General features: G+C 42.7%; 1 protein-coding gene across 1 annotated transcript; it reads left to right on the top strand.

Moving 5' to 3' along the window:
• Nucleotides 1-2159: 2159 nt before the first annotated feature.
• LOC309515802 (uncharacterized protein) lies at nt 2160-14886 on the top strand. The gene is made up of 3 exons (XM_082194024.1): nt 2160-2230; nt 9123-9235; nt 13511-14886. Exon 3 carries the CDS (start codon nt 13526-13528, stop codon nt 14531-14533), a length of 1008 nt encoding a protein of 335 aa, XP_082050150.1. The 5' UTR covers nt 2160-2230; nt 9123-9235; nt 13511-13525; the 3' UTR covers nt 14534-14886.
• Nucleotides 14887-24846: the final 9960 nt, after the last annotated feature.

Genomic DNA, 24846 nt, shown 5'->3' with positions numbered 1-24846 from the left:
TGGTACACAGGCACTGAGTTGTGCCTGACATTGGGGGGTGGGGTGGGGTGGGGCTGACATCACACATGTGATGCGTGTTGTACATTGCATGTGTGATGACTGTCATATTGGGAGAGGCCAATCGGGCCTCCTCTTGATGTGACATTTTCCGCCAGGCCATGATGGTCTGTGCTGGGTTCCCACCTCTGTACAGCCTGGGATGACTTCCTGCCAGGCCTCCTCTCTCTCTCTCTCTCTCTCTCTCTCTCTCTCTCTCTCTCAATATATATATGGGGGGGGGGCCTAAGACTCATCCCATGGGTTAAACCACAAAGCCTAGGACTTGCTGATCAGAATGTTGGCAGTTTGAATCCCCGTGACGGGGTGAGCTCCTGTTGCTTGGTCCCTGCTCCTGCCAACCTATCAGTTCGAAAGCACGTCAAAGTGCAAGTAGATACCGTATTTTTCGCTCTATAACACGCACCACACCATAACAAGCACGTAGTTTTTAGAGGAGGAAAACAAGAAAAAAAATATTCTAAACGAAATGGTGAATATATTATTTTTGTGGTTCATGCTGTGGCCACACACATGTGATCTGACAGTGAGTTTGGAGTAGCCCAATGCAAAAATCCTGAGGATCCATGTGGATCCATGCTTTGTAACCACGGAGGAGGAAAGGAAGGGGAACCATGGATCCTCTGCTCACGACTGCAGCAGATCCCCCCCGCCACCCGCAGGCATTCGCTCCATAACACGCACAGACATTTTCCCTTACTTTCTAGGAGGAAAAAAGTGAGTGTTATGGTGCAAAAAATACGGTAAATAGGTACCACCCTGGTGGGAAGGTAAACAGCGTTTCCGTGCGCTGCTCTGGTTCGCCAGAAGCGGCTTAGTCATGCTGGCCACATGACCCGGAAGCTGTACGCCGGCTCCCTCGGCCAATAAAGCAAGATGAGTGTTGCAACCCCAGAGTCGGTCATGACTGGACCTAACGGTCAGGGGTCCCTTTACCTTTTTAAGCCTCATCCCAGTGGACATTGGGGGCGGGGGAGGGTTCTAGAGGCCTCAGCCCCATAGAGATGGTGCACCTGCCTTGGTAACAAGCGACTAATAAAGATTAACATCATCATCATCACCATCACCAGCATCATCATAATTCCCCTTACAACTCCCAGCACCTGTAATAAACTACAGTTCCCAGGAGTCACTGGGGGAACTCTCTCATGGTTGTTAAAGTGGTATGAGGGCTTTTGTTCTTGCCCCAGTTATACTGCGAGTCCAAGGTGGGTTCTGATGTGGGGGGGAAAAAAGCCTTGTTTGCGGGAGCAGGTGCTGGGCAAGTGACATTGCAAAGCTAGCATACTGCTCCGAGCTCCTTGAATTAAGTGGAGGATATGAAGAGAACAGGATAAGCATGCACCCTCTAGACTGGCCTCCTTGTCTAACATCGGGGGCCCGAACCGCCTCACTTTTGACTGCACATTCCTCAATACATATAAACTTTCTGCAAACAAATCAGAACGGATGCTCAATAAAGACCGGATATAATCTAATCCCCATGTAAACTGTGTGCAAGTCAATTGGGATGAATACTCAATAAACAAGTCATCTGGAGGAGCCCCTAAGTCCTGCCCTGGAGCAATAAAGAGCAAGCCTGCTCCATCTTCTGCACGATAACCCTTCAGATATTGAAAATTGCTCTCATGTCACTCCTTAATCTCCTCTTCTCCAGTCGTCTCGGACTCTTTATGCCCATTTCCAGCTGCGTTAGTCAGTTGCAGCAAAAAACAAGAGCCTTAAAAAGTAACAAATGTATTATTACAGAAGCGTATGCCATACTAAATTTGTGAGATTTTTCCCCGTGGGTCCGGGTAGAGGTCAACTTTGGGCTGCTCGAAGGAAGAAAATTACCTGGTGAATGAAAAACCGTTACATAAATCCAAGACATAGAAGAAAACACACCAAATTATGACCATGCTGCCTTAATCCAAGACAGATAATGGTCTGCTGGTCAGTTTTCTTACTATTTTGGGAGTTCTGGAAACCCCGCTCTCCCTTTGAGTGCCCAGGACGTGATGCGGTGCTGCCTTTTTCTCTGTGTGGTCTCATTGGATTATAATGCCGGAGCGCCTGGCCGCATTCCATCCATAATTAATTGCCACTTTGGTTTTAGATTGCAGGGAGGCCAGTCTGGCTCTCAACATTGCGCTTGTTCCCATCTTTAGATTGTGTTCCACCCTGCCAGCTGGTAAGTGAATGAAACCTTTCACAACGGGCCTAATGGGCACGAAGGGTTGAATCATTGTCCTTGTGGGCTGCTCTCTAGTTAATCTAGTGACAAACAAGGTTCAGGCTGCTGCTGTTGACAAGCACTATAGTGCTCCTGTTTCCAGGACATATGCAGGGCCCACAGAAGGATTTCAAAATGACCATGATGATGTAGCTTAATTTCTTTTCTTTTTTTACATCAGCCTCCTTGCAGCTTGGTGCTCGTTTAGATATAAAATGGTGATGGGTTGGTGAACTCGCGAAAGTGCAGTGTCATATATATATATATATATATATATATATATGCTTTCGTAGATTTTCACGGGTACAGGAATGCAGGTTTTGATATATATATATATATGCTTTCGTAGATTTTCACGGGTACAGGAATGCAGGTTTTGGTGTCTTCGGGTGTCTTCCCGTGTAAGAGTCGGGGTGTCTGTGCGACGTTTCGACGAGGTCTCACTCGTCATCTTCAGGCTGGTGCTTTCGGCTTCTTGTTACTGGAACAGAGCAGAGTCTGGTGTTTGAGTTCCTATAAATACTGTTGAGGGGTGTGGTGTATAGCCTCCAACGTTCTGGGCAGAGAGGAAGTTCCTAGATTAGTGTGCCTTTTCTTCTTTTGTTCCTTAATTACTTGAGGGATATCTTGGGTGATTTCATGAGTGATATTCTGAATATCACTGGGTGGGTCATTAAGTGTAGATTAGTTCCTAAAGCTTTCGTGTCTTGACCTCTTGAGCTTGTGAAGAGTTTTTCTGAGAAGATGGCTGTGCTGCATTTAGTTGTGCTCTGGCTTGGCTTCGTGTATAGGGGCACAAGGCACAAAACCATAGCTCGCCCCCAAATGCATCCAAAATGATCAAGATATCAAGATATACATGGATAGCATAATTAGCATGTGGGGGGCGGGGCGGGGTGTGTGTCAAATATATCTGTATCTTCCCCTTAAGTTCGGGATTTTTCATTCAGGAACAGCAAGTATGAGAGGTTTTCATTTGGAACAAGATTCGTGTGGGGTATAGAATTCGGATACAGAGCTATCGCACAAGAAAAATTAAAGTTCTGATGCACTACCCAAGGCAATATCCTACATGTGTTGAGATTTTGAGAATAGCTCCTCCGAGCTGGACTGTTGTGCCTTTAGAATGAGGCAATAAGTGGAAATACCGGTAGGTGCACTCATACTGATTGGGTCACTGGAAACAAAAAAAATAGGTTGTCCTCAGGTGAGGTGCAAATGGATGGACGGGTGTGGCAATAGATACCACCCACCCCAAAACATATTCACACATGTGAGAGACCACTCATTAAAAAAAAAAGTGCATTACTGACTTCCGCACCAGCAGTGATGTGGCTGTATCACTAACAGGAAGACTTATAAACATTTGTCAAGCAAATCAGTATGGATGCAGGATGAATGCCTATTGTCATATAACTGCCCCACAAACAAATTAAGACTAGATATAATCTGACCTCCACGTGAACTTTGTGCCAGGAAATCAGGATGGTGAATGCTCAACAAATAGGTCATATGGAGGGACCCCAAGTTCTCATGGCCACAACATCCAGTTTTATTTTTGTACCTCTCCCCCAACTTTGTGTAACATTCTAATATGAGGAAGAAGAATTCTGGAAAACCCCAAAGCTTCCCCTCTATTTTGTGACGTTTTGATTGGCTCCAATGAAAGTATTGCCCAACTGTGGGCTTTTGTCTTTATGCTGAGATGGGATCAGAAGCACAGCTCTCATTAATGTTAATGGGAGAGCAATTCTTTGCTCATCCAGCTGAAAAACTCCTCTGAGACCCTGTAGAAAAGCTGCCATTTGATTTGAATTGGATCCTACATTTTTCTTTGCCTAATTAATAATGCATGTCCATAAGAGAAAAGAGAGAGTTGTAAATATATATGCCACTGAATTTTCTCCTATACTGCTAAATTGGAATAATTATTCATTATTGTACGGCTAAGGAGTAACTTTTTTTTTTAAAAAAAAGTGGCTAGCCTTGATTTGATGACTGCATGTGTTGAAAAACCTAACACCCTTGGCAGACAAAAAACTATTTTACCCTTCCTGTTAAAAACTGGGTCACAGTTCTGATGTGAATTTATCCAGCTTTTCCTAGCCCGCAATCTTTTAAATGTATTTTACTGATTTTTAAAAATTACAATGTTGATGAGCCATTACAATAGAACTCCTCCCTCCACACTCCCCAGGAAGTACAGACAAACATATTACAGAAATATATTGTGCACGTTCCCATATGTGATTGTGGTGGATGGTAAATTTCTCGACAGAATGTGTTATAAAAGGGTACCACGTTTCTAGAAAGTCATCTGAATCTCTCGCATGTTTAGTCAAATACCAAAGGCACACAAAAGTTATCTTGTAATGGCAAACGGCTACTGTCACGTTCTTCACAATTCTGCCAGACATGCCTGTTTGAAAAGTAAAAATGATGTGCAGGCCTTGGTCATAAAGTATACATTGAGTTCTCCAAGAGATTCTAAACAAGAAACTGAAAGAATCCTATGATGGCTCTTTCTCTCTCTCTTCCCAGCTGTTGAGTGGCTACTTCACTTGTGGCCTGCCATAAAACCCAATTTCCTTGAGCTTGGGGAGGAGCAGACAAGTGATACCATGTGGCAGTTTATTGGGGACCAGACCAACGAGGCACCTAGTGACATCACTTCTCAGATTTCTCTCCCAGAGTGCTACCTCTATTTTGAGCATCATTCTATGCAATTTTTTCACGAAGCTCTTATTGTTTTGGAAGCAAAGCGCTCAGTAAGCCCACAGCTCCACAGTTCAATGTGCAACGTGCCAGAGTAACTGATAAATTCCATGTACCAAGTATTTTTTGGAGGAAAATTGTTCTTAAGTCTGAAACAGCGATCTGATTTTCAACATGCATGTATTACAAAAGATACCTGCCAGATTTTAACATACCTTGAGAAATGGTAGGACCTTGAGAACTCCCATCATTGCTTATATGCCGGCCCTAGCCCTAGACCATATTTGTGCCTACAGACTAGGGTGTTGAAGTCAAAGCAGATGAGCTATTTGTTGAGCTCAACTTAGTTCAGAAGCTTCGGCCAGTGGTGAGAAAATCAGATCTTCCTCTAGATCAGAAATGGTTAGAGTTACTGAAGCACATTCCATCTAGATTTCAGCTGCAAGTTGTCAGTGCTTCACTCGCTATCCTGGTAAGCAATGTTCATGTCGAGAGGGTGCTTTCACATATGGGCAACACATGGACTGACAATAGGAATTCTTTGTTGACTCCTCTTGTGAAAGCAGAGCTTTGTGCAGAATTTAACTATTAGATGAGCTGAGGACAGTTCTTTGAATGTGTAAGACAGAGACCACTGTTGCTAATGGCTTGTATTTCTAATATAAAGTACGTATTCTGAACACTGTCTTTTTGTTCTTTATTTAAATCCAGTTCTTCTGTCAGTTCTGTTCTCTTCTGTCAAAACCTGCTGCTTTAAAACAAAGAAACGTGTTGCTTGTTCTGCCTCTAGTATTTGAGATCTACAGTGTTTCTTGCCACATAATAGCAGCAGAATAACCTCCTGTTAGGGACGCGGGTGGTGCTGTGGGTTAAACCACAGAGCCTAGGACTTGCCAATCAGCAGGTCAGCGGTTCGAATCCCCGCGATGGGGTGAGCTCCTGTTGCTCGGTCCCAGCTCCTGCCAACCTAGCAGTTCGAAAGCACGTCAAAGTGCAAGTAGATAAATAGGTACCGCTCCAGCGAGAAGGTAAACGGTGTTTCTGTGCGCTGCTCTGGTTCGCCAGAAGCGGCTTAGTCATGCTGGCCACATGACCCGGAAGCTGTATGCTGGCTCCCTTGGCCAATAAAGCGAGACGAGTGCCACAATCCCAGAGTCGGTCACGAATGGACCTATTGGTCAGGGGTCCCTTTATCTTTACCTTTAACCTCCTGTTGCAAGGGAGATACTGGCCTAAATCCACCTGAAACTCTCAAGTTGAGTAGACCCATTAATTGGTGCTTGGTAAGTCAACACTTATGTAAGTTCCATTCCTTTAATAGGCCTACTCTAGCAATTGGGACTAGCAATTGGAACGGTGATGAAATCTGCTTTTGTTCTAGCAATGGGACATTTGGGTGATTTAACCAGTTTTTGTTTGAGCAATTGGATGATTGCTGATGCAACCTGTTTTTGTTCATTAGCAGACATAGTGTTCATTAATTAAAAGAAATGGTTTCTAACCTTACCTGCTGCTGTTGGTTCTCCTTTTCTTGCTTCATTTTTTTCTAGCTTTCTACCTTAATGCTAGCTGTAATGTTGAAATTGTGACTGCCTAGTCAACAGAAAGTATGCACTAGAAATTCCTGGCAAGGCAGGGCAGCAAAAACCTCACTGCCGGTCAAGAACATCAACTATGCTCAGTTCAAGAAGGAGACTGATCATCCTTCTTTCTGTCCATTTTAAGAATGTGAACTGTCTTCAAACAGAGTTACCTACATAAAAGTGCAATTTCTTGCTACGGACCCATTTCATCATGGTCCAGGGTAGATCTCACACCTGGTATGTTTTGATGGTGGTGGAAACAATGTAAAATTCCCACTGCTGTAGGATGTAATATGTGAAAAAATATATACTGCAGTTCTATTATGATTACTACATATGTGTTACAAATGCAGTCATGTTATAGCTGGATGTAATGTATGGCACCTTCTGAATAGAATGGTTGGATTTATTTGAAAGACAAATGAACTTCAGTAGGCTATGGATAGCTTTGTGGAAGAAGGTCCTATAGAGTTCTGTGGGGCTTAGTCCCAATCTAAAATCACCAGGCAAGCTTCTGCTCTTCTTAAAACAGCCTTCTCATGAGCAGTCTGGGCTGAGCACACTTAAACCCTTCGGGTGAGAAGCACATAGGCTACCTACCCAAGCTCCCAAAGCATGTGACAAGGGTGGCGCTGTGGTCTAAACCACTGAGCCTCTTGGGCTTGCCAATCAGAAGGTCGGCGGTTTGAATCCCTGCGACGGAGTGAGCTCCCGTTCCTCTGTCCCAGCTCCTGTCAACCTAGCAGTTTGAAAGCACACCAGTGCAAGTAGATAAATGGGTACCACTGCGGCAGGAAGGTAAACGGCATTTCCGTGTGTGCTCTGGTTTCTGTCATGGTGTCCTGTTGCACCAGAAGCAGTTTAGTCATGCTGCCGCATGACCTAGAAAGCTGTCTGTGGACAAACGCCAGCTCCCTTGGCCTGAAAAGAGAGATGAGCGCTGCACCCCATAGTCACCTTTGACTGCACTTAACCGTCCAGGGGTCCTTTACCTTTACTTTTACCTAAGCATGTGACAAGGAATGATCCCCACCCTTCAGCTGGACCCACTTGCTCTTTCTTTTGGATAAGAAGGGCAGATTGCCGTTCCTTTCACCAGCCACAGTAAGATTAAATTTCTTGTCCGCAGGTCATTCTAAGGGATGAAAACAAAAATGAAAAATAAGGTATGCCATTTAAAAATGCACTCTTATGGCCAACGAGTTCTCAGGAACAGGGTGCAACCAGTTCACTTTCAGGCCCCCACCATAAGTCATGCTTTTCTAAACAGATGATAAGGCTTTGAAAAGAGCAAGAACTTCTCTGGAAATGTGGAGGTGGTTTATGACAGTAAGATGAGAAATGTCAGAATCCTAGATGATTTTAAAGCCAAAGGGGAACTGAGAGTAAGCAGAGTCAGATTAAGACTTGCAGGGGCCCGAAGCATTGAACATACAGTGGTGCCTTGCAAGACGAAATTAATTCGTTCCACGAGTTTTTTCGTCTAGCAAATTTTTCGTCTTGTGAAGCACGGTGTCGGAAAAGTTTTGGAAAAGCTTCAAAAATCACCAAAAACCACAAAAAAGGCTACCACACCGCGTTCTATGAGTTGCTCCTCGAAGTCAAGTCGCAACTGTATTAACGGTGTTAAGAAAAAGGAAACAAACTTGCAAGACGTTTTCGTCTTGCGAAGCAAGCCCATAGGGAAATTCGTCTTGCGAAGCAGCTCAAAAACCGCAAAACCCTTTCGTCTAGAGAGTTTTTCGTCTTGCGAGGCATTCGTCTTGCGGGGCACCACTGTATTATGAATCATATGTGATTCAAAACAAATACAATACTAAACCATAAAATAACTTTTATTTTTTCAAAATGACACTAAAGTTACATGCACGCTGAAATCAAAACAGCTTCTTTCTAGATGACTACTTCAATGCTTTTTTTTAAAAAAAAAATTAAAAATCTATTTTTTTGGGTTCCCCTGCTTTGCTGATTTTCTAAGCCCATGCTACTGCAGGGGGACCATCTAGGGGAAGCTGGGAGCTGAGGGCACCCCAAAATTTCAAGGAGGGGTCTGGGCCCCCTCGTGCAACGTGCTCACTTCACTTGCGCATGCCACAAGTGAATAGTGGCCATGAAAAATACAACTTCCATTGAGGGTAAAAGACCTGGTAGTGTGGGCACGAACTTGAGGCTTACTTAGGAAACTATAAATTTGATGAAAACTGAGCCAATTTCATTTAGGTGTAGTAAGGTTTGCACATAATGGTTGAACAGATGCAGATAAATGAAATCTCTCAAATAATGGCAACCAGCCTGCAAGAGAACTGAGGTAAGTGCCAACTTCTTTGAAGAACTGAGGGTGCTAGGGAGGCCTAGGGTAAAGTTTAGTGGGGGTAGCGGGTAGGCAAAAACTTTTTGTACCATTCACTCCAGTCCATCAACCCCTTGCCTAGATATCTGTTCAAGTTAGATGAAGAGTTGGAGAGTTGGTTTTCTATCTGTGTCCAAGCTGCCTCATGTAAGGTTTTCCTTTCGTTTCTCCCTCCCCAATTTTTTTTTTTGCTTTGAATTAGGTCAAAGGCTTGAATTTCCTCAGCATATAAACAGCAAAAAGTATTGCTTGTTCATCATTGCTCCTGGGGGTTCAGCAGAGAGCGAGCAAGGAGAGAGTTTTGAGAGGACAAAAGTAAGTACCTGAGACAACTTGTTTAGCAGAGTTCTGACCAATAAGGATAAATAAGACAAGGATAATGATGACGATTTATTGAATTAGTCAGGTTTCTTTCCTTCAGAAATGAAACTCATAAAGTCCTATTTTTGAGCTTCGTTGCTTGTTTGGTTAGAAACACAGTGAGGAGGACACAGGGTGTTTTGCTTCTCAGGAACCGAAGGAATACGCAGTGGGGATGAGGGAAAGCAATGCGGGGGGCAAGTCCTAGACAAGCATACTTGAAAGTAGGGCTGCAAGCCTACCCTCCATTACTAGGGAGTGAGCCCCATTGAATTCAACATAACATACCTCTGAGGAGACCTGGTTAGGAACATGCTGCAAGTCCTACTGACATCAGTTGGGCTTTCTTCTGTGTAAGCACAAGGATTGTTGACAGAGGATTGGGCTGCATATATTATTCATCCAGTTGCAGTTTTAATCTGATATACGTATCTTGTTTTGCTGGTGGCGTTTGGGACAATATAATTCTGAGCATTTCCTCCATCACCACAGCTCTCTATTTCTGTGGGAAGTGTCTAACAACTTCCCCCCAATTAATTTCTGCTTTGTTGGGTTTCTTTTTGCACTTCCAAGTATAGTTAGCAGGATTGTAACTGCGGAAATAGCCATTCTTAGTTTGAACGATTATCCCCAGAAATGGGGCCGTTGAATTCAAATGCCGTGGTGCATATCTGTGTTTTCCTATTCCTGTATGGTTTTAGCATATCTGTGTTTTCCTATTCCTGTATGGTTTTATCAAAAATACTTCTAGCAGCTTCTTCATTAGACAGGAATAATTTAACATATTGATGGTGTGAGCTCTCTGTATGACTAGGGATGGAAGAATCTGTCAGCTTGGTCCTTTCCATGTCTCATTTTGCTAATCAGTTCTCCTCATTTCTGCAGCAATATATGATTTTTTTTTATTTAAAAAAAAATCTTCATGAAAATTAATCTGTATTTTGGCATGAATTTCTTCTAATAATCACATGTTGGTATGCAGCTTTGACTAATGTACACATTTCTTTTTTGCAAGTGAGTTCCCCAAATGTATGTATTTTTGTAAACTTTCTTTAGTTGGAGAACTGCATTGCAAAATTTGGATATGTGTGAATTTCAAAAGATAGATGCGTCTCATTTTTCATACTGATTTCAAAGCGTGAATTTGATAGATTTGCCCCGTGCTTACATATGACTGGTCTGCTACTGATCAGTTCAGTGCCTACCAGGGAGCACCACTGCTCAGAATTGGAAAGGATTTCAGCAGAATTGAGAAAGGGCTGGGTCAGTTTGACCACTTGGACTTTAAACTTAAAACACATGGGTAGAAAACAACTTATTCAACCTTGCACCTGCTTGAACACATTGGAACAATTTAACTTTCTTAGGATCTGTTCCCCGGGTATAAAATGGGCATTGGAGCAATCTACACCACAACTTTATTGTGAAGAGATGCTGGCTAAGACTTATAAAGTCTTTCCACTGTCACAATTTGATATGCTGGACAACAATCTTTAAGGGACATTATGTTATACGGGTTGTATCCAGTATTTCTCAGAGTAGAAATTAATGGACATGGCAACTTACGTCCATTATTTTCAATGGGTCTACTCTGAGTCTGAGTAACATTCGATATAACCTGTGTGCATAAGGGAAGGGAAAGTTTCAAAGCAGCAAACAATCTGCTCCCACCAGCACCATCACTGAGTTGCTAGTTGGTTTCATGGTTTTTTGGTGTTTTGCTTAAATTCAGAACAAATGCAAAACATGAGACTGTGAATGGGAGAGGTTTAGTCATCCTTCCTGCACGCATGATAAAAAGTGCAGTTATTAAGTTGTTCTGGGCGATCCAGATGTCTTCCTTTAAGGAAGATTCCTATATTGCAAAGAAATTGCATACTTCCAGCACTACAATTTTTTTTGGGTTGGATTCAACTAAATTCCACTCAGAGCAGACACAATGAAATCAATGGACCTACATTAGTCACACACCTTCATTTCAATGGGTCTGCTCTGAGTAGGACTAACATTGCGTACAGCCCTTTATTTCTAGGAAAACGTGGTCCTTTCCCCAGTTATTGTGCCTTGCTATTTCATGTCCTATGTGGTTACATAGATATCATGGGCCCAACTTGATAGTGCCTGTAGGACCTCCAGGAATGACAGACTGGACTCCCTTGCCTTCCATGCTTTTGCTTTTTAAAAATTATTTGTTTTTCCTGGAAGATGCTTAGACTGTGGTAAGGAATTCCGTAGTCTTCTGTTTAATTTGGAAACCTATTGGCTGACTGATTGCACTCTACTCCCCTCCCCAAGGAATTCTTTGCTGAATTAGCTTTTCTGAATTCACTGTCTATTACACAGCTAATTTATCTCATTGCTATTCATTGTTGGAACCAGTGATCTCCAAAGGGTCACATTTGACATACGAGACCTAGATTCAAGTCTATAATCATCATGGATTTGCTCAGCATTAGCTATCAGTTTCATGTGATCACATGGTTCACAAAACTGAAGAGAAGGATGCTGCAATGATTAGAGTACTGAAGAGGGTGTTAGTAAAATAGACGAGTAAAGAATAATAATAATAATAAAAACAGCTATAAACCATGGGTTCAGTAATAAACTCACAGGACAGGGTGGAGGACAAAAATTATACCAAAGAACTGGAGGAAGAAGAACAGGTTTGGCAGCGTCCTGAGATGGCAATGAAGAGAGGGCCGAAGGGACTTCCTAGAGAGCTCAATAGTCTGGGTGCCACAACTGAAAAGGCCCTGTCCCATGTCTCAGCCAAATGGTCTTCTGTTGGAAATTAGATGTGAAGTACAGTGGTACCTCGGGTTAAGTACTTAATTCATTCCAGAGGTCCATTCTTAACCTGAAACAGTTCTTAACCTGAAGACAACTTTAGCTAATGGGGCCTCCTGCTGCCGCCGCACCGCCACCACACGATTTCTGTTCTTATCCTGAAGCAAAGTTCTTAACCTGAAGCACTATTGCTGGGTTAACGGAGTCTGTAACCTGAAGCGTATGTAACCCGAGGTACCACTGTAGGACCTCTGATGAAGATTGCAAAGCAGAGGTAACCAACACGGTGCTTGCTCTCCAGATTTTGCTGAATTCCAGCTCTCATCATTCCTGGCCATGGTGGCTGGACTGATCATCCTGAAGGCACTATGTTGACTGCCCCAGCTGTAATGGGTGGGTAGACTCTTGTGAGAGAAAGCATTCCAATCCAAGTTCAAATTTCCTGGGCCCTGAGATCATTTCTTGGAAGGGTCTTTCAAGGCACTCTTAGTATGTGCATATGTTTTGGTCCTTGGGTCAGTTGGTGTTCTCCGGGTGTTGTTCAACAATGACTTCCATTGTCCCAGACCATTGTCCATGCTGGCTGAGACTGATTGGCTGAGATTGGAGAAGGCTGTGTTAGGCGTATTCTACATCTTCCTCTGCTGCTGCTCCCATCTGCAACAAGCAGAAAGGTTTGTGGTATGGGGCAATCCATTGCTCCTGTGAAGCCTCCAGGAGGGTTATTGCCCCTGCTGTCTTAACAGCCTTAGATATGGGCAATGCAAGACAGCGTATGACAGCAGCAGCTGTTTCCCCCTGGATATAACCCAGAAATAGCTGGTACCATTTGACTCTGATATTAGGCAGTCTCCAATGAGAGCTCCCTGTTAAGTTTTTCTGCTGGGAGTGCATTTCAAGTCATTGATTGATTAATATTTATATAACACCTTTATATAGACCACCCTTTCATAACATTCTCAGGCTGGTTCATGACAAAAAAATGTTGTAATGCTCTGCTTCTTTAAGGTGTAAGCAGTATAAAGCATTACAAAAGAAACTTATTAGAGGTGATTTGCAGACCCTCCAAGTGTCCCTATTTTCCAGGGAGAGTCTTGGATTTACAGAAACTGTCCTGGTTTCTGATTTTATCCCGGAATGTCCCTCTTTTCCTTAGGACATCCCTCTTTTCATTGGATAAATGTTGGAGGGTACGGAGTTATGTGACTTGACTCCCAAGCCAAGGAGATGAGTTACTATTCAACCTCCTCCTCCTCCTCCTCCTCCTCCTCCTCCTTCTTCATTATTGAATAGGACATCCCTATTTTTATTAGAGAAATGTTGGAGGATATGGATTTGTAATGAAAGAGACAGGCATAAAAGAGGGGTGGGGAAAACCCTACAGAGATGTAACATGATGTTGTATGCATGCAGCTACTTTAATTGTTTGTCTTTTCATTTTAGAGTCTGAAGAACATCATGGGTGTTCCCGTGACTTTACTCTTTTTCTTTTCTCTTCTGCCTTCCACTCTCTCCCAAGTTGTTGTTCATCATACAAGCTACAAGGGGATATGTACAAACGCTTGTGACTTTCACGGCTATGATTATACCTGGTGCAAGCAAAGTGGTGGCAGCGGGAAATCATGGGACTACTGTTCCTTAGAAGAAGGCTTGGGACACACAGGTGAAAAATGTGCCACAATGTGCGATCTCTGGGGGGGCTCCTACCACTACTGCTACTTAAAAAATGGGGAATGGAACTACTGTGGATTGATCAGCGAGAAGGGCTTTGCTGAATATGCTCAGGACAACAAAATGTGTTTTGATGGATGCCGAGCGACTAAAGAGGGTTTTCACTGCAATACAGGCCATGGTAAGCAACGTTGCTCTCCGTTCCACGATGTGACCCCCACTGGTTTGCCCTGCCACAACAACTACCGTTGTGCAAAATATGGAACCGATGGGTACCGATGCCACATGGATAACGACCAAGGCCTCTGGGATTACTGTGGACGCAGGGCCCAGAGTAAGTGTGTATGGGAGTACTCTGAGACCAATTCCTCCCTGGTGGAGATTTGCAAACTTCCCACCTCTCATCACGAAGGCAAGATCCTCTTCCGCCGAGAAAGGAGGGACAAGATGCTCCCTCTCACCAAGGAGGAGTTCAAAAAGGCGGTCCATCTGATCGACAAAATCGCCTCCGTCACCAGCCTTCCTGACTCGGATCCTCTGGAAACTGTTCGTTTCTACAAGCAAGAGGATATCTTCTGCAAGGGTGTCAATTATACAGCCGTGGAGCTGGAGATAGGAATGACCAAGGAGAGTGCTATGCCCATTGCTCATGTCCTCTTCCCAGAGTTCCTAAACTCTGTCGAGATCTTGCGCTTAGCGTTTTACACCAGCCTCCACAGCACATTTTATCAGCCTGCCTACACCATTGCTATCTCTGTTGAGGAACCAATGTTATGTTCCACTGACCACCAGTGATTAACTCGCCCTGCACACATCTTAGCGATTGGCTTCATGCGCATGCAGTTGCTGCTTTGCCGCGCTATCACCACTGTAGCGATTTGCAGATGCTGCCCCTCCCCTTATTGCAATATTTACGATGGTTCTAGACCTGTCAATGGCTTGAGTTAAGTCCAGCCTCGGACGCCATTTTAGTACCAATCCTGTTCCCACATATATCAAGCTAAAAGCTATGCATTGATGACAACTTCAGAATGGGGCACAAAAGGAGACAAGGTGTACTGGGGTGGCTTTTTTGTACTCTTTGTAATCTCCTATAATAATAAAACCTGGCACTTATGGAATTAATAAAATCTACTATTGAAACATGACGTATTTCTTACCGTTTCATTCTCTAGCCAAATGTATCTGCAGTTCTGTATACAGAACAAGCCTGAGATACAGGGATGGCTAAGCTGTGGCCCTCCAGAAGCTGGCGGACTCCAACTCCCGTCTGCCTCAGCCAGCACAGGGATGATGGGAGCTGTAGTCCAGCAACACCAGGGGGCACTAAGGTTGGTAACCCCTGATTTAAATACAGCGGTACCTCAGGTTAAGAACTTAATTCATTCTGGAGGTCCGTTCTTAACCTGAAACTGTTCTTAACCTGAAGCACCACTTTAGCCAAATGCCACCACGCCACCACCGCGCAATTTCTGTTCTCATCCTAACCCAAGGTACTGTTTCTGGGTTAGTGGAGTCTGTAACCTGAAGCATCTGTAACCTGAAGCTCTGTAACCCGAGGTACCACTGCAATAGCAAAACAGACTTTTTACACCCTTTTGTGTTCCTCTGAAACATGCCCTCCCCCAGGTATAATTGCCATCTTTACAGACACAATTGAATTGGGTTTGCATCTCTGGCTTGAGAATGGAGTGTGGGATGTAATTCTGAACTGGACTTCACTTAAATGGCACTTGTAGACAGCGCTATACTTATGGATATGCTGAAGTCCACAATCCCCAGGTTTTCCCCAGAATGTGGTTGCTTAATGACACTTCATCATTTTGACTCAGATTGGCCATGTTTACTTAGGAAGCCAGAAATAAGTGCTTTTGGATGAGGCTGCTTCCAAACTGCGAGCTTTTTTTTTTTTTTTTTTGAGAGGATCACATTGTTAAGGAAGAAAACCGCTATGTGTTGATTTTTATAACATAAGTAGCTATTTGAGTCGCATTCTCCTGGGCAATTTTCAGAGGCCTTGTCTGGTCTATCAATAGCCAGAAGGCTGATGTGGGAAGAGGGGTGTTGGGGCAGACAGCATGGTACATTGAACCATGAGTGATGTGGCACTCTGGCAGACCTTGTACCAAAACTCCTCCTTTGACAGTGCGCTGTGATCATAATGCCAGCACATGCAGTCATAGGCATCTTCAGGGAAGGATACTGTGATCTGCGTGGACAGCTTAGGACACCCAGGAACATGGGGAATTGTCTGACAATGAATCAGACCATTGGCTCATTTAGTTTAATATTGCCATCACTTGGCAACATCTTTCCAGGGTTTTGGACAGGGATATTTCCTAACCAGATATGTGATACTGAGGTGAAACCTGGAAAATTTTATGCACCTATGTTTTGGGATGTTAGGATTAATTGACTAGTCAGGTTGTTCTGAGGAGAAGTGCAACTCCATGGGGCATTTTATGACTGCTCTTAAGATTGACTTCAGGGATGTTATTATCTACTGTCAGTCATTCTGTTTAAACTGAATTGTAGCTTGCTCTGAAAATGTAAGATGAAGGGCTGGATAAAAGTATACTTAATGAATATAAAGTGCTCTACCACTGGGACCTTCTAAGGTTTGTTGCTGATCAGCGTGTGGACAAAACACACCTAATTCCTGGTTTGGCGCCCTTTCAGACATCATACAAAGCTGTTGCCAATTCTGGCAGTGTTAAAAGGATTGGCTCAGAAAGATTATTCTTAAACTTTCTGCGTTTTTATGATCAGAGGAAGTTCTGGTTCCAATAAGTGGAGTTTGACAGAAGCCTGACCTTAAAGCACAAATTGGAAGTAAAATCCAGAAAGAAGGCATCATCCTTGATGATCATCAGATATGTTCTAAGGATAGGTTAATATTATTTGATTAGAGATAACCAGTTGTCTTCGCAGGACCATGATTCCAAGGGTTCCCTGCAGGGGAGGAAGAGAGGGAGGGAATACTGGTTAGAGCTCTTCATGCCTTAGTGTGCCTGCTGAACCCTGATAGGCTGCTGATAACTCAACAGGTTCAAATATAGCTACTTGGAAGGCTTGCTGGCTGAGAGGGGTCTGGATCCAGAGCAAATCAGTCACACTTAAGCCTGTGTATACTTTCATATAGATTTCATGGGACCTCAGTGTGGATGATTTGAGGAATGCTCACACAGTGGACACTACACTCTGCACAAGTAACTGAGCTGGACACTCATACGGTTATTCACAATCAATGTACAACAAGTGCATTGTCTGTGTACCTGCGTACACTATGATGGAGCTGCGCAAATCAACAAGTTCACACTGTTTCAGACAAGCATTTGTACCTGCCTAGGGACAGCTTGTACCTGTATTCAGTGTAGTGTGTGTGAACAAGCCGTTGCTCTGGCTCCAACCCAGGGAGAGGAGATGCCGAAATGTACAAAAGGGGACACCACAAAGTTGATTCACTTCTTGAATTTCAGTGGCAACTTATCCATCTCCCAGCCCCCCCAAAAGAGGGCATACATCTATATAGGCAAAGTTGCATAGAGGCAAATTTTAAAACAAACAACCATTGTTTAAATAGAAATGCAGCTAGGTGATCTGTGTGCTGTCCAGGTACCAAATGGGCAGCTTCAGGAACCCTCCTGTGTAGTCTTCCAACAAAATCCTTACCATTCAATAAGCAAGTCCTATTGAATTCAACAGGCTTATCTGTGGGGTCGGGACTGCAGATTTAGTTTCTTTCTGTTTAAACAGACCAGCCCTTCAAATGGGAGGCTCTTTCAAACAGAGGGCTGTCATTTGTAGTGTAGGACACATGGCCACGCAACACCACATCTATGGCTCACATGAGAAAAGCCTTCTGGATCAGCATCTTCTTCCCTCAGCGGCCAACCCGATGCTTGTGGGAAAGCCCACAGGCAGGAGCTGAGCACAAGGGCACTCGCCCTTCCTGCAGTTTCCAGCAACTGGTATCCATAAACATTGCTGCCTCTGACTGTGAAGGTAGTCCACTATCAATACACCGTCACTTATCAATACAGTTGCTTCTATACCTGCAATGAACTTGTAGTCTGAAGAAACACAGCTACACTTAAAAAATATAAAAAAATTAAAAATGACCCTTGCCGCCACCTTCTTTTAGTTGGCTCTGATTTGATTCTGAGGCAATCATATTTGTTTTTGCTCTAACAGGAGGCGGGTGAAATCCCGTTCCCGATGAGTCATAGCCTTTGCTTTGCATTTCAAAATGTTTTCTTACTCACAGAAGTGTCACTTGGATCAGGAAGGAAATCTCAGCAGCAGCAGCAGCAGCAGCAGCAGCAGCAGCAGCAGCAGCCAGTTGCTTCCCAGACGCCTGAAAGAAGCCTGCCAAGTTTCAGAGGTCTTTATTGTATGGGACACTCAGGTTCCGGTCAGTGCTTTGATCACGCGGCCACACAGGGATAAGCGAGATATTCCAAGGATTCGTGCTTTACTTTATTCTGTCCTGTCCACCACCTCCCCATCAAGGATATTATCTAAGGGTGCCCACACATCACATCCAACGAAGGCACAATCTGTGCACTTGTGTCCATAGCAATTGAGCTGCACAAGTCAAGAAGTGTACAGTGCTTCACACAGACACTTCCACAATAGGAATGACCTGTTTTGCGTGCAGAAAGTCCCAGATATAATCCCTAACATTTCCAAGCAGGATGGGGTGTGTCCCCTTCCTGAAACCCTGGAGAGCTACTTCTGGTCAGCGCAGACAATACAGTACTGAGCTAGATGGACCAGTTATCTGGCTTGGTAGGTCATTCCATCATCATCATTATAATCATAGTCACCATAATCTTTTCATTATTTACACCCCTTCCATCTGACTGGGTTATCCCAGCCACTCTGGGCGGCTTCCAACATATATAAAAACATAATTAAACATTCAGCATTCAAAGACTTCCCTATACCGGGCTGCCTTCAGATGTCTTCTACAGGTTGCATAGTTGCTTATTTTCTTTGCTCGGGGTGTCACCAGTGGCGGAGGAAGGAGGGTGCGAGGGGTGCGGTCTGCCCCGGGTGTCATCACTGGGTTGCAGTTGTTTTACAAAATGAGGGTTTTTAAAATAAAAAATAAATTGGGCTCCCAAAACTTTTTAGGAGTGATGTGGTGGCGTAGGCGCCTGCAGGTTCTACACCACCTGAAACAGCAGCGTGGGACTTGTATCTCCTTACTGCCTCTCCCTCAGCCACCCTACAGGCGGCGGAGAGGTTCCAAGCGGTAGAGAGGCTTGTCCTGCCCCCATGGGTAGATTGCCCCGCCCCCATGGGCGGATCGCCCCACCCCGGCTGCAGGACACGCCCCCACACACCAGGCACCCGAGTGGCTAATTACACCACTGGGTGTCACATAATTCTATTTTTTTTTATAATAATTTTTATTACATTTTTCCAAATTACAAATAAGAAAAGACAGAATAAAAGAAAAGAAAAGAAAAAAGAACAGAAAATAACATCCATTTCAATAACTTATTTCAAATTTCCATTGGACTTCCCCACGTCTCCCGCATAGTGCATTCTTGATAATAAAGTCATCAGCAAATTATACCCTTATTTCGTGTTTTTCTTTATATTTTCAATTGCAATTTAAGTTTAAATCTCTTGTTCTCCGTTTACTCTAAAAATATAACCTGATATCATTTAACCCATTTAAACTTTGGTTCTTTCCCGAATGTTAACAATTTCCTAAATAATTAAACTTCATTGCTGGGGCTAACGTTCTAAATCATACGACATCTTATGTTTCATACAACTTATAATACTTTTGCAAATAGTCTTTGAATTTTTTCCAATCCTCCTCCATTGCCTCTTCTCCCAGATCCCGGATTCTTGCAGTCATCTCAGCCAGTTCCATGTAGTTCATCAGTTGCGTCTGCCACTCCTCCAGTGTGGGCAAATCTTGGGTCTTCCAATACTTGGCGATAAGAATTCTTGCTGCAGTTGTAGCATACATAAAGAAAGTTCTATCCTTTTTTATCACCTTCTGGCCGACAATGCCCAGAAGGAAGGCCTCTGGTTTCTTGGGAAAGGTGTACTTAAACACCTTCTTTAACTCATTATAGATCATTTCCCAAAAGGCCTTCAATCTTGGGCACGTCCACCAGAGGTGAAAGAATGTCCCTTCAGCCTCCTTACATTTCCAACATTTATTATCAGACAAATGGTATATCTTAGCGAGTTTGACTGGGGTCATGTACCACCTGTATACCATTTTCATAATGTTTTCTTTCAAGGCATTACATGCCGTAAACTTCATACCGGTGGTCCATAACTTTTCCCAGTCTTCTGACATGATATTGTAACCAATGTCTTGAGCCCATTTTATCATGGCTGTTTTAACTATTTCATCCTGAGTGTTCCATTTAAGCAGCAAGTTGTACATTCTCGAAATTACCTTGGTCTTTGGTTCTAACAACTCTGTCTCAAGTTTCGATTTTTCCACCTGGAATCCTATTTTTTTGTCTTGCTTAAAAACCTCATTAATTTGGGCATAATGTAACCAGTTTTGCACCTTATCCTTTAATTTTTCAAAGCTCTGCAACCTCCAATTACCTCCAATGTTTTCTATTATTTCCCAATATTTCGGCCAATATGCCTCCATATTGGATGTTTTCCGAGCTTTGGCCTCTATTGGTGAAATCCACCTCGGAGTTTTACTTTCCAATAAGTCTTTGTATTTTTTCCAGACCATAAATATTGCTTTTCTGACAATATGGTTTTTAAACATTCCATGTGTTTTCCCCTTGTCATACCACAAATACGCATGCCAACCTAACGAATTGTTAAAGCCTTCCAGATCTAGGACATCAGTATTTTCCAATAAAATCCAATCTTTCATCCAGCAGAAGGCCGCAGCTTCATAATATAACCTTAAGTCCGGCAGGGCAAACCCCCCTCTCTCCTTTGCATCAGTTAGTATTTTAAACTTTATTCGGGGCTTTTTGCCCTGCCAGACAAATTTAGAAATATCCTTCTGCCACTTTCCAAAACAATCCACTCTGTCCACGATCTGCAAAGCCTGAAACAAAAACAACATTTTTGGCAAAACGTTCATTTTTATAGCTGCAATTCGGCCTAACAAGGATAGTTTCAATCTTGACCAGATTTCTAGATCTTTTTTAACTTCTGACCAACATTTTTCATAATTGTCTTTAAATAAATTCAAGTTCTTGGAGGACAGATTGACCCCCAGGTATTTCACTTTTTTAACAATGTTTAGTTCTGTTTCCCTCTGAAACCCCTCTGTTTCAGTAACCGTCAAGTTTTTCCCTAACACCTTAGTCTTTTGTTTATTCAACTTAAAACCCGCCACCCGACCAAATTTCTGAATCAATTCCAAAACTCTTTTTGTGCTAGATTCTGGCTCCTGTAATGTTAAAACTAAGTCATCTGCAAATGCTTTCAGTTTATATTGTTTCGCTCCGACCCGTATTCCTTGTACCTGCCGATCCTCCCTTATCATTTTCAGCAAAACCTCCAGGACTGAAATAAACAACAGAGGGGATAGGGGGCACCCCTGGCGTGTTCCTTTTTCAATATGAAGTTCTTCTGTCACCACATTGTTCACTATCAACTTAGCTTTTTGTTCAGAATAGATTGCCTCTATTCCATTCTCAAACCCCCTTCCCACTCCCATCCCTTCCAAGTTTTTCTTCATAAATTTCCAAGAAATGTTGTCAAAGGCCTTCTCCGCGTCAATAAAAATTAACACCGCTTTGGTGTTAATATTTGTTTGTAAGAGTTCCAAAATATCGATAATGTTCCTGGTATTATCATACAAATGTCTACCTGGGAGAAAGCCTGCTTGGTCCTTATGGATTACTGCATTTAATACCTTTTTAAATCTGTTAGCCAAGACATCCGCAAATATTTTGTAATCCACATTTAGGAGTGAGATGGGGCGATAGTTCTTAAGTTGAGTCTTTTCAGTTTCCACTTTAGGTATCAATGTGATGAATGCTTCTTTCCACGTATCTGGTGCCCTCCCTCCCCCCATAATCTGGTTGCAAACCTCCATTAATGGTTGCATCAAATAGTCTCTTAAAGTCCTGTAGTATTTGGAGGTAAGTCCATCGGGGCCCGGAGATTTGCCTAATTGCATATTCTGAATGGCATCCTCGATTTCCTGTTGTGTTATTTTACAATTCAAGATTGATCTCTTCTCTTGAGATAATTTTGGTAGGCCATTATCTTTCAAAAATTGTTCTATCTCGGTTGCCTCCTCGGGTTCTTGTGTGTACAATTTTTTAAAATATTTCTGGAAACACTTTCTAATTTCTCCCGGTTTCTGAAAGTTTTTCCCTTCAACTTCTAAGTTGGTAACGTAGTTTAATTTTTGTCTCTTTTTCAACTGCCAAGCGAGCAGTTTCCCACATTTATTCGCAGATTCAAAAGATCTTTGTTTCATTTGTTTGATTTTCCATTCCACTTCTTGGTTAATCAATTTCGCATATTGTGACTGGTGAAATTTGATTTCTCTTAAAGTCTCTTTTGATTTTGGATTCACTCTTAATTTTTTCTCTCCATCACTTATCTTCTCCAATATCTTATCTTTTTTACTATTCCAAAGTTTTTTCTTAATTGTATTCTGTTGTATCAGAAACCCTCTCATAACAGCTTTACTTGCGTCCCAGATAATTCTTTTTTCCACCGAGGTATTCAAGTTGATTTCAAAATAGTCCTTTAGAGTTTTTTGGGCCTTCTTTACGATCTCTTGATCTCTTAACAGGTTGTCATTCATTTTCCATCTGAAGGAGTCGGCAGTAGTAAATCTCATTTCCATTTTCAAAGCGTTATGGTCGGAGCAAGTCTTTGGGCAGATTTCTATTTTTGTAGTCTTAGGTGCCAGCCCTCTAGTTGCCCAAATTTGGTCGATTCTTGTCCATGACAGGTGGGCCTCAGAAAAAAAGGTTCCTTCTTTACCTAGGGGGTTTCTCGTCCTCCATAAATCAATTAGGTCCATATTGTCAGTTAGTTCAAAGAAAGTTTTTGGTAGTCTTCCGTCTTTAGTCAAATTCTGATTCTGTGACTTATCCATCAAAGTAGAGACAACCCCATTCATATCTCCCATCATAATGATGTTGGAATAGTCCAGATAGTCCAGTAATGTCTCATGCAGCTTCTTATAAAATTCTGATTTCCCCTCGTTTGGTGCATAGATTCCTAATATCAAAACTTTTTCTCCTTGGGTCAGAATTTCAATAGCCAGGATTCTTCCTTGTTCATCTTTAAACAAAAATTTTGGTGATAGATTCTCTTTGGCGTAAATCACCACGCCTCTCTTCTTAACTCTATCTGATGAAATAAATTCTTGGCCTAATCTTTTATTTGTTAACACCTTCCTGTGTAGCCTGGTCACATGAGTTTCTTGCAAGCAGATTATGTCCAAATTCTCTTTCTTTAATATATGGAAAATCCTTTTGCGTTTTTCTGGGGAATTCGCGCCATTAATATTCCAACTATAGAGCTGCAGAGACATCCTGTATCAATCTGTTGTTACTCTTGTTGGGTGTCTTCTTTTTTGTCCAAATCCGAGGGTGGTGGCTCTTTTCCTAGCTCTGGTGGTGGCCAAATAGCTACCGCTCCTTTCTGCAAGTCTTCTCCGTGGTCGTGTAGGAACTTCTGGCTATCCTCTTTCGTTTTGATTTTTATCTTCTTTCCTTTGTATTTGAACGAAAAGCCTTGTGGAAACTCCCACCTGTAAGGTATTCCGTTGCCTCTCAAAAGTCCAGTTAGGTCAGTGTAGTTAGATCTTAGATCCAGTAATTGTTTAGGTATGTCCTTGTAAATTTGTGCTCTTCTGTCCTGGATCTCAAGTGCTTTATTGAAATGTAGGTCGAGTAGCTTGTCTCTCTCCTGCTTAGTCCTTAAGATAATCAAACAATCTCTAGGTCTGTCCTTCCCAGCAGCCCTTCCCAATCTAAATGCAGTTGTTATTTTAAAGTCTGTATCTTCGTTTATACCCCAGAATTTAGAGAATTCTTCTGTCAAAAAGCCAGTCAAGTCCTCTTTCTCGATCTCTGGGATAGAGCGTAATCTCAAATTATTTTCCCTGTTTCGCAGTTCCACCAAAGACAGATAGGCCTGCTGGTCAGTAATATGTTTATGGAGTGGCCTTACCTCTCCTTTCAGTTCCTCCACTTCTTTAGTTACTGCTTCTACTTTCTCATTCGCAGCCTCGGCCAATTTTCGATTTTCAGATACAACGTCCTTTAGGTTTCCAATATCTTGTGAATGCTTAGCCACCTGTTCAGAAAGTTTGTTGATTGAAGATGTGGCTAAGTCAATTTTTGCAGTTTGATCATCCACTTTTTTGTTCAAAATTGCAAATTGTTGTAGCATTTCCTCTAGAAGAATGTTGGATCCCCCAGCTGCCATATCTTCACTTGTTAATTGTTCTGGTTCTTCAGCTGGGGTTGTTGGTAATGGTACAGCCTGTAATACCGCAGGGACTGAAGATCTACGGCCCTGGGAAACCAAAGTTGTTTGTACCAATTTGCCTTTCCCTGCTTTCGACGCAGCTCTTGTTTTTGGTTTACCACTCATTCCACACTCATTCCACACCTGTCTTTGGATTCAAGGTCAAACTGTCCAAAGTTCCATGGGAAAGACAGGCCTCAGAGTGAGTCACCAGACCACAGAGAGACAAAACAAAGTCAGTTCTCAGGAAATTGTAAATCCCAAACTCCACTAGAGGGAGTATTGTTCAGTTCATGAAAGAAGAAACAAAGTTTCCGTCGCCATTAAAGTTCCTACAGTTAGTTAAATTAATAAATGTCTTTAGAGAAGAACTTTTCCTTCTTGCAGAGCCCTCTCAGTTTTGCCACAATAGTTTCCTAAAAGGTGCAAAATACAGTTGCTTAATTGTATCCACCGGTAGTGCCTCTAAATATCTGTTTCAACTTTGTAAGTGTATCCACAACACAACTTTTTGCCCGCTGCAAAGTCCGGGACTAGGGATTTTCAAGTCTTTAAAGTTTTGAAAGTTTTAGCGGAGAAGAAACCCCAAGTGAAATAAACACAGTCACAGAAAAATAAAGATAACTTGCCTTTCCCTTCAATTTCCGAAT

The sequence above is a fragment of the Podarcis vaucheri genome (assembly GCF_965113315.1).
Source record: "Podarcis vaucheri genome assembly, chromosome: 12".
Lineage (NCBI taxonomy): Eukaryota > Metazoa > Chordata > Lepidosauria > Squamata > Lacertidae > Podarcis > Podarcis vaucheri.
Note: the sequence above shows the minus strand (reverse complement) of the source record. Positions and strands in the feature narration are given on the sequence as shown.

Coding starts and splice junctions, on each gene's coding strand:
- LOC309515802 (XM_082194024.1), top strand. CDS start 13,526: ATGGGTGTTCCCGTGACTTTACTCTTTTTCTTTTCTCTTCTGCCTTCC.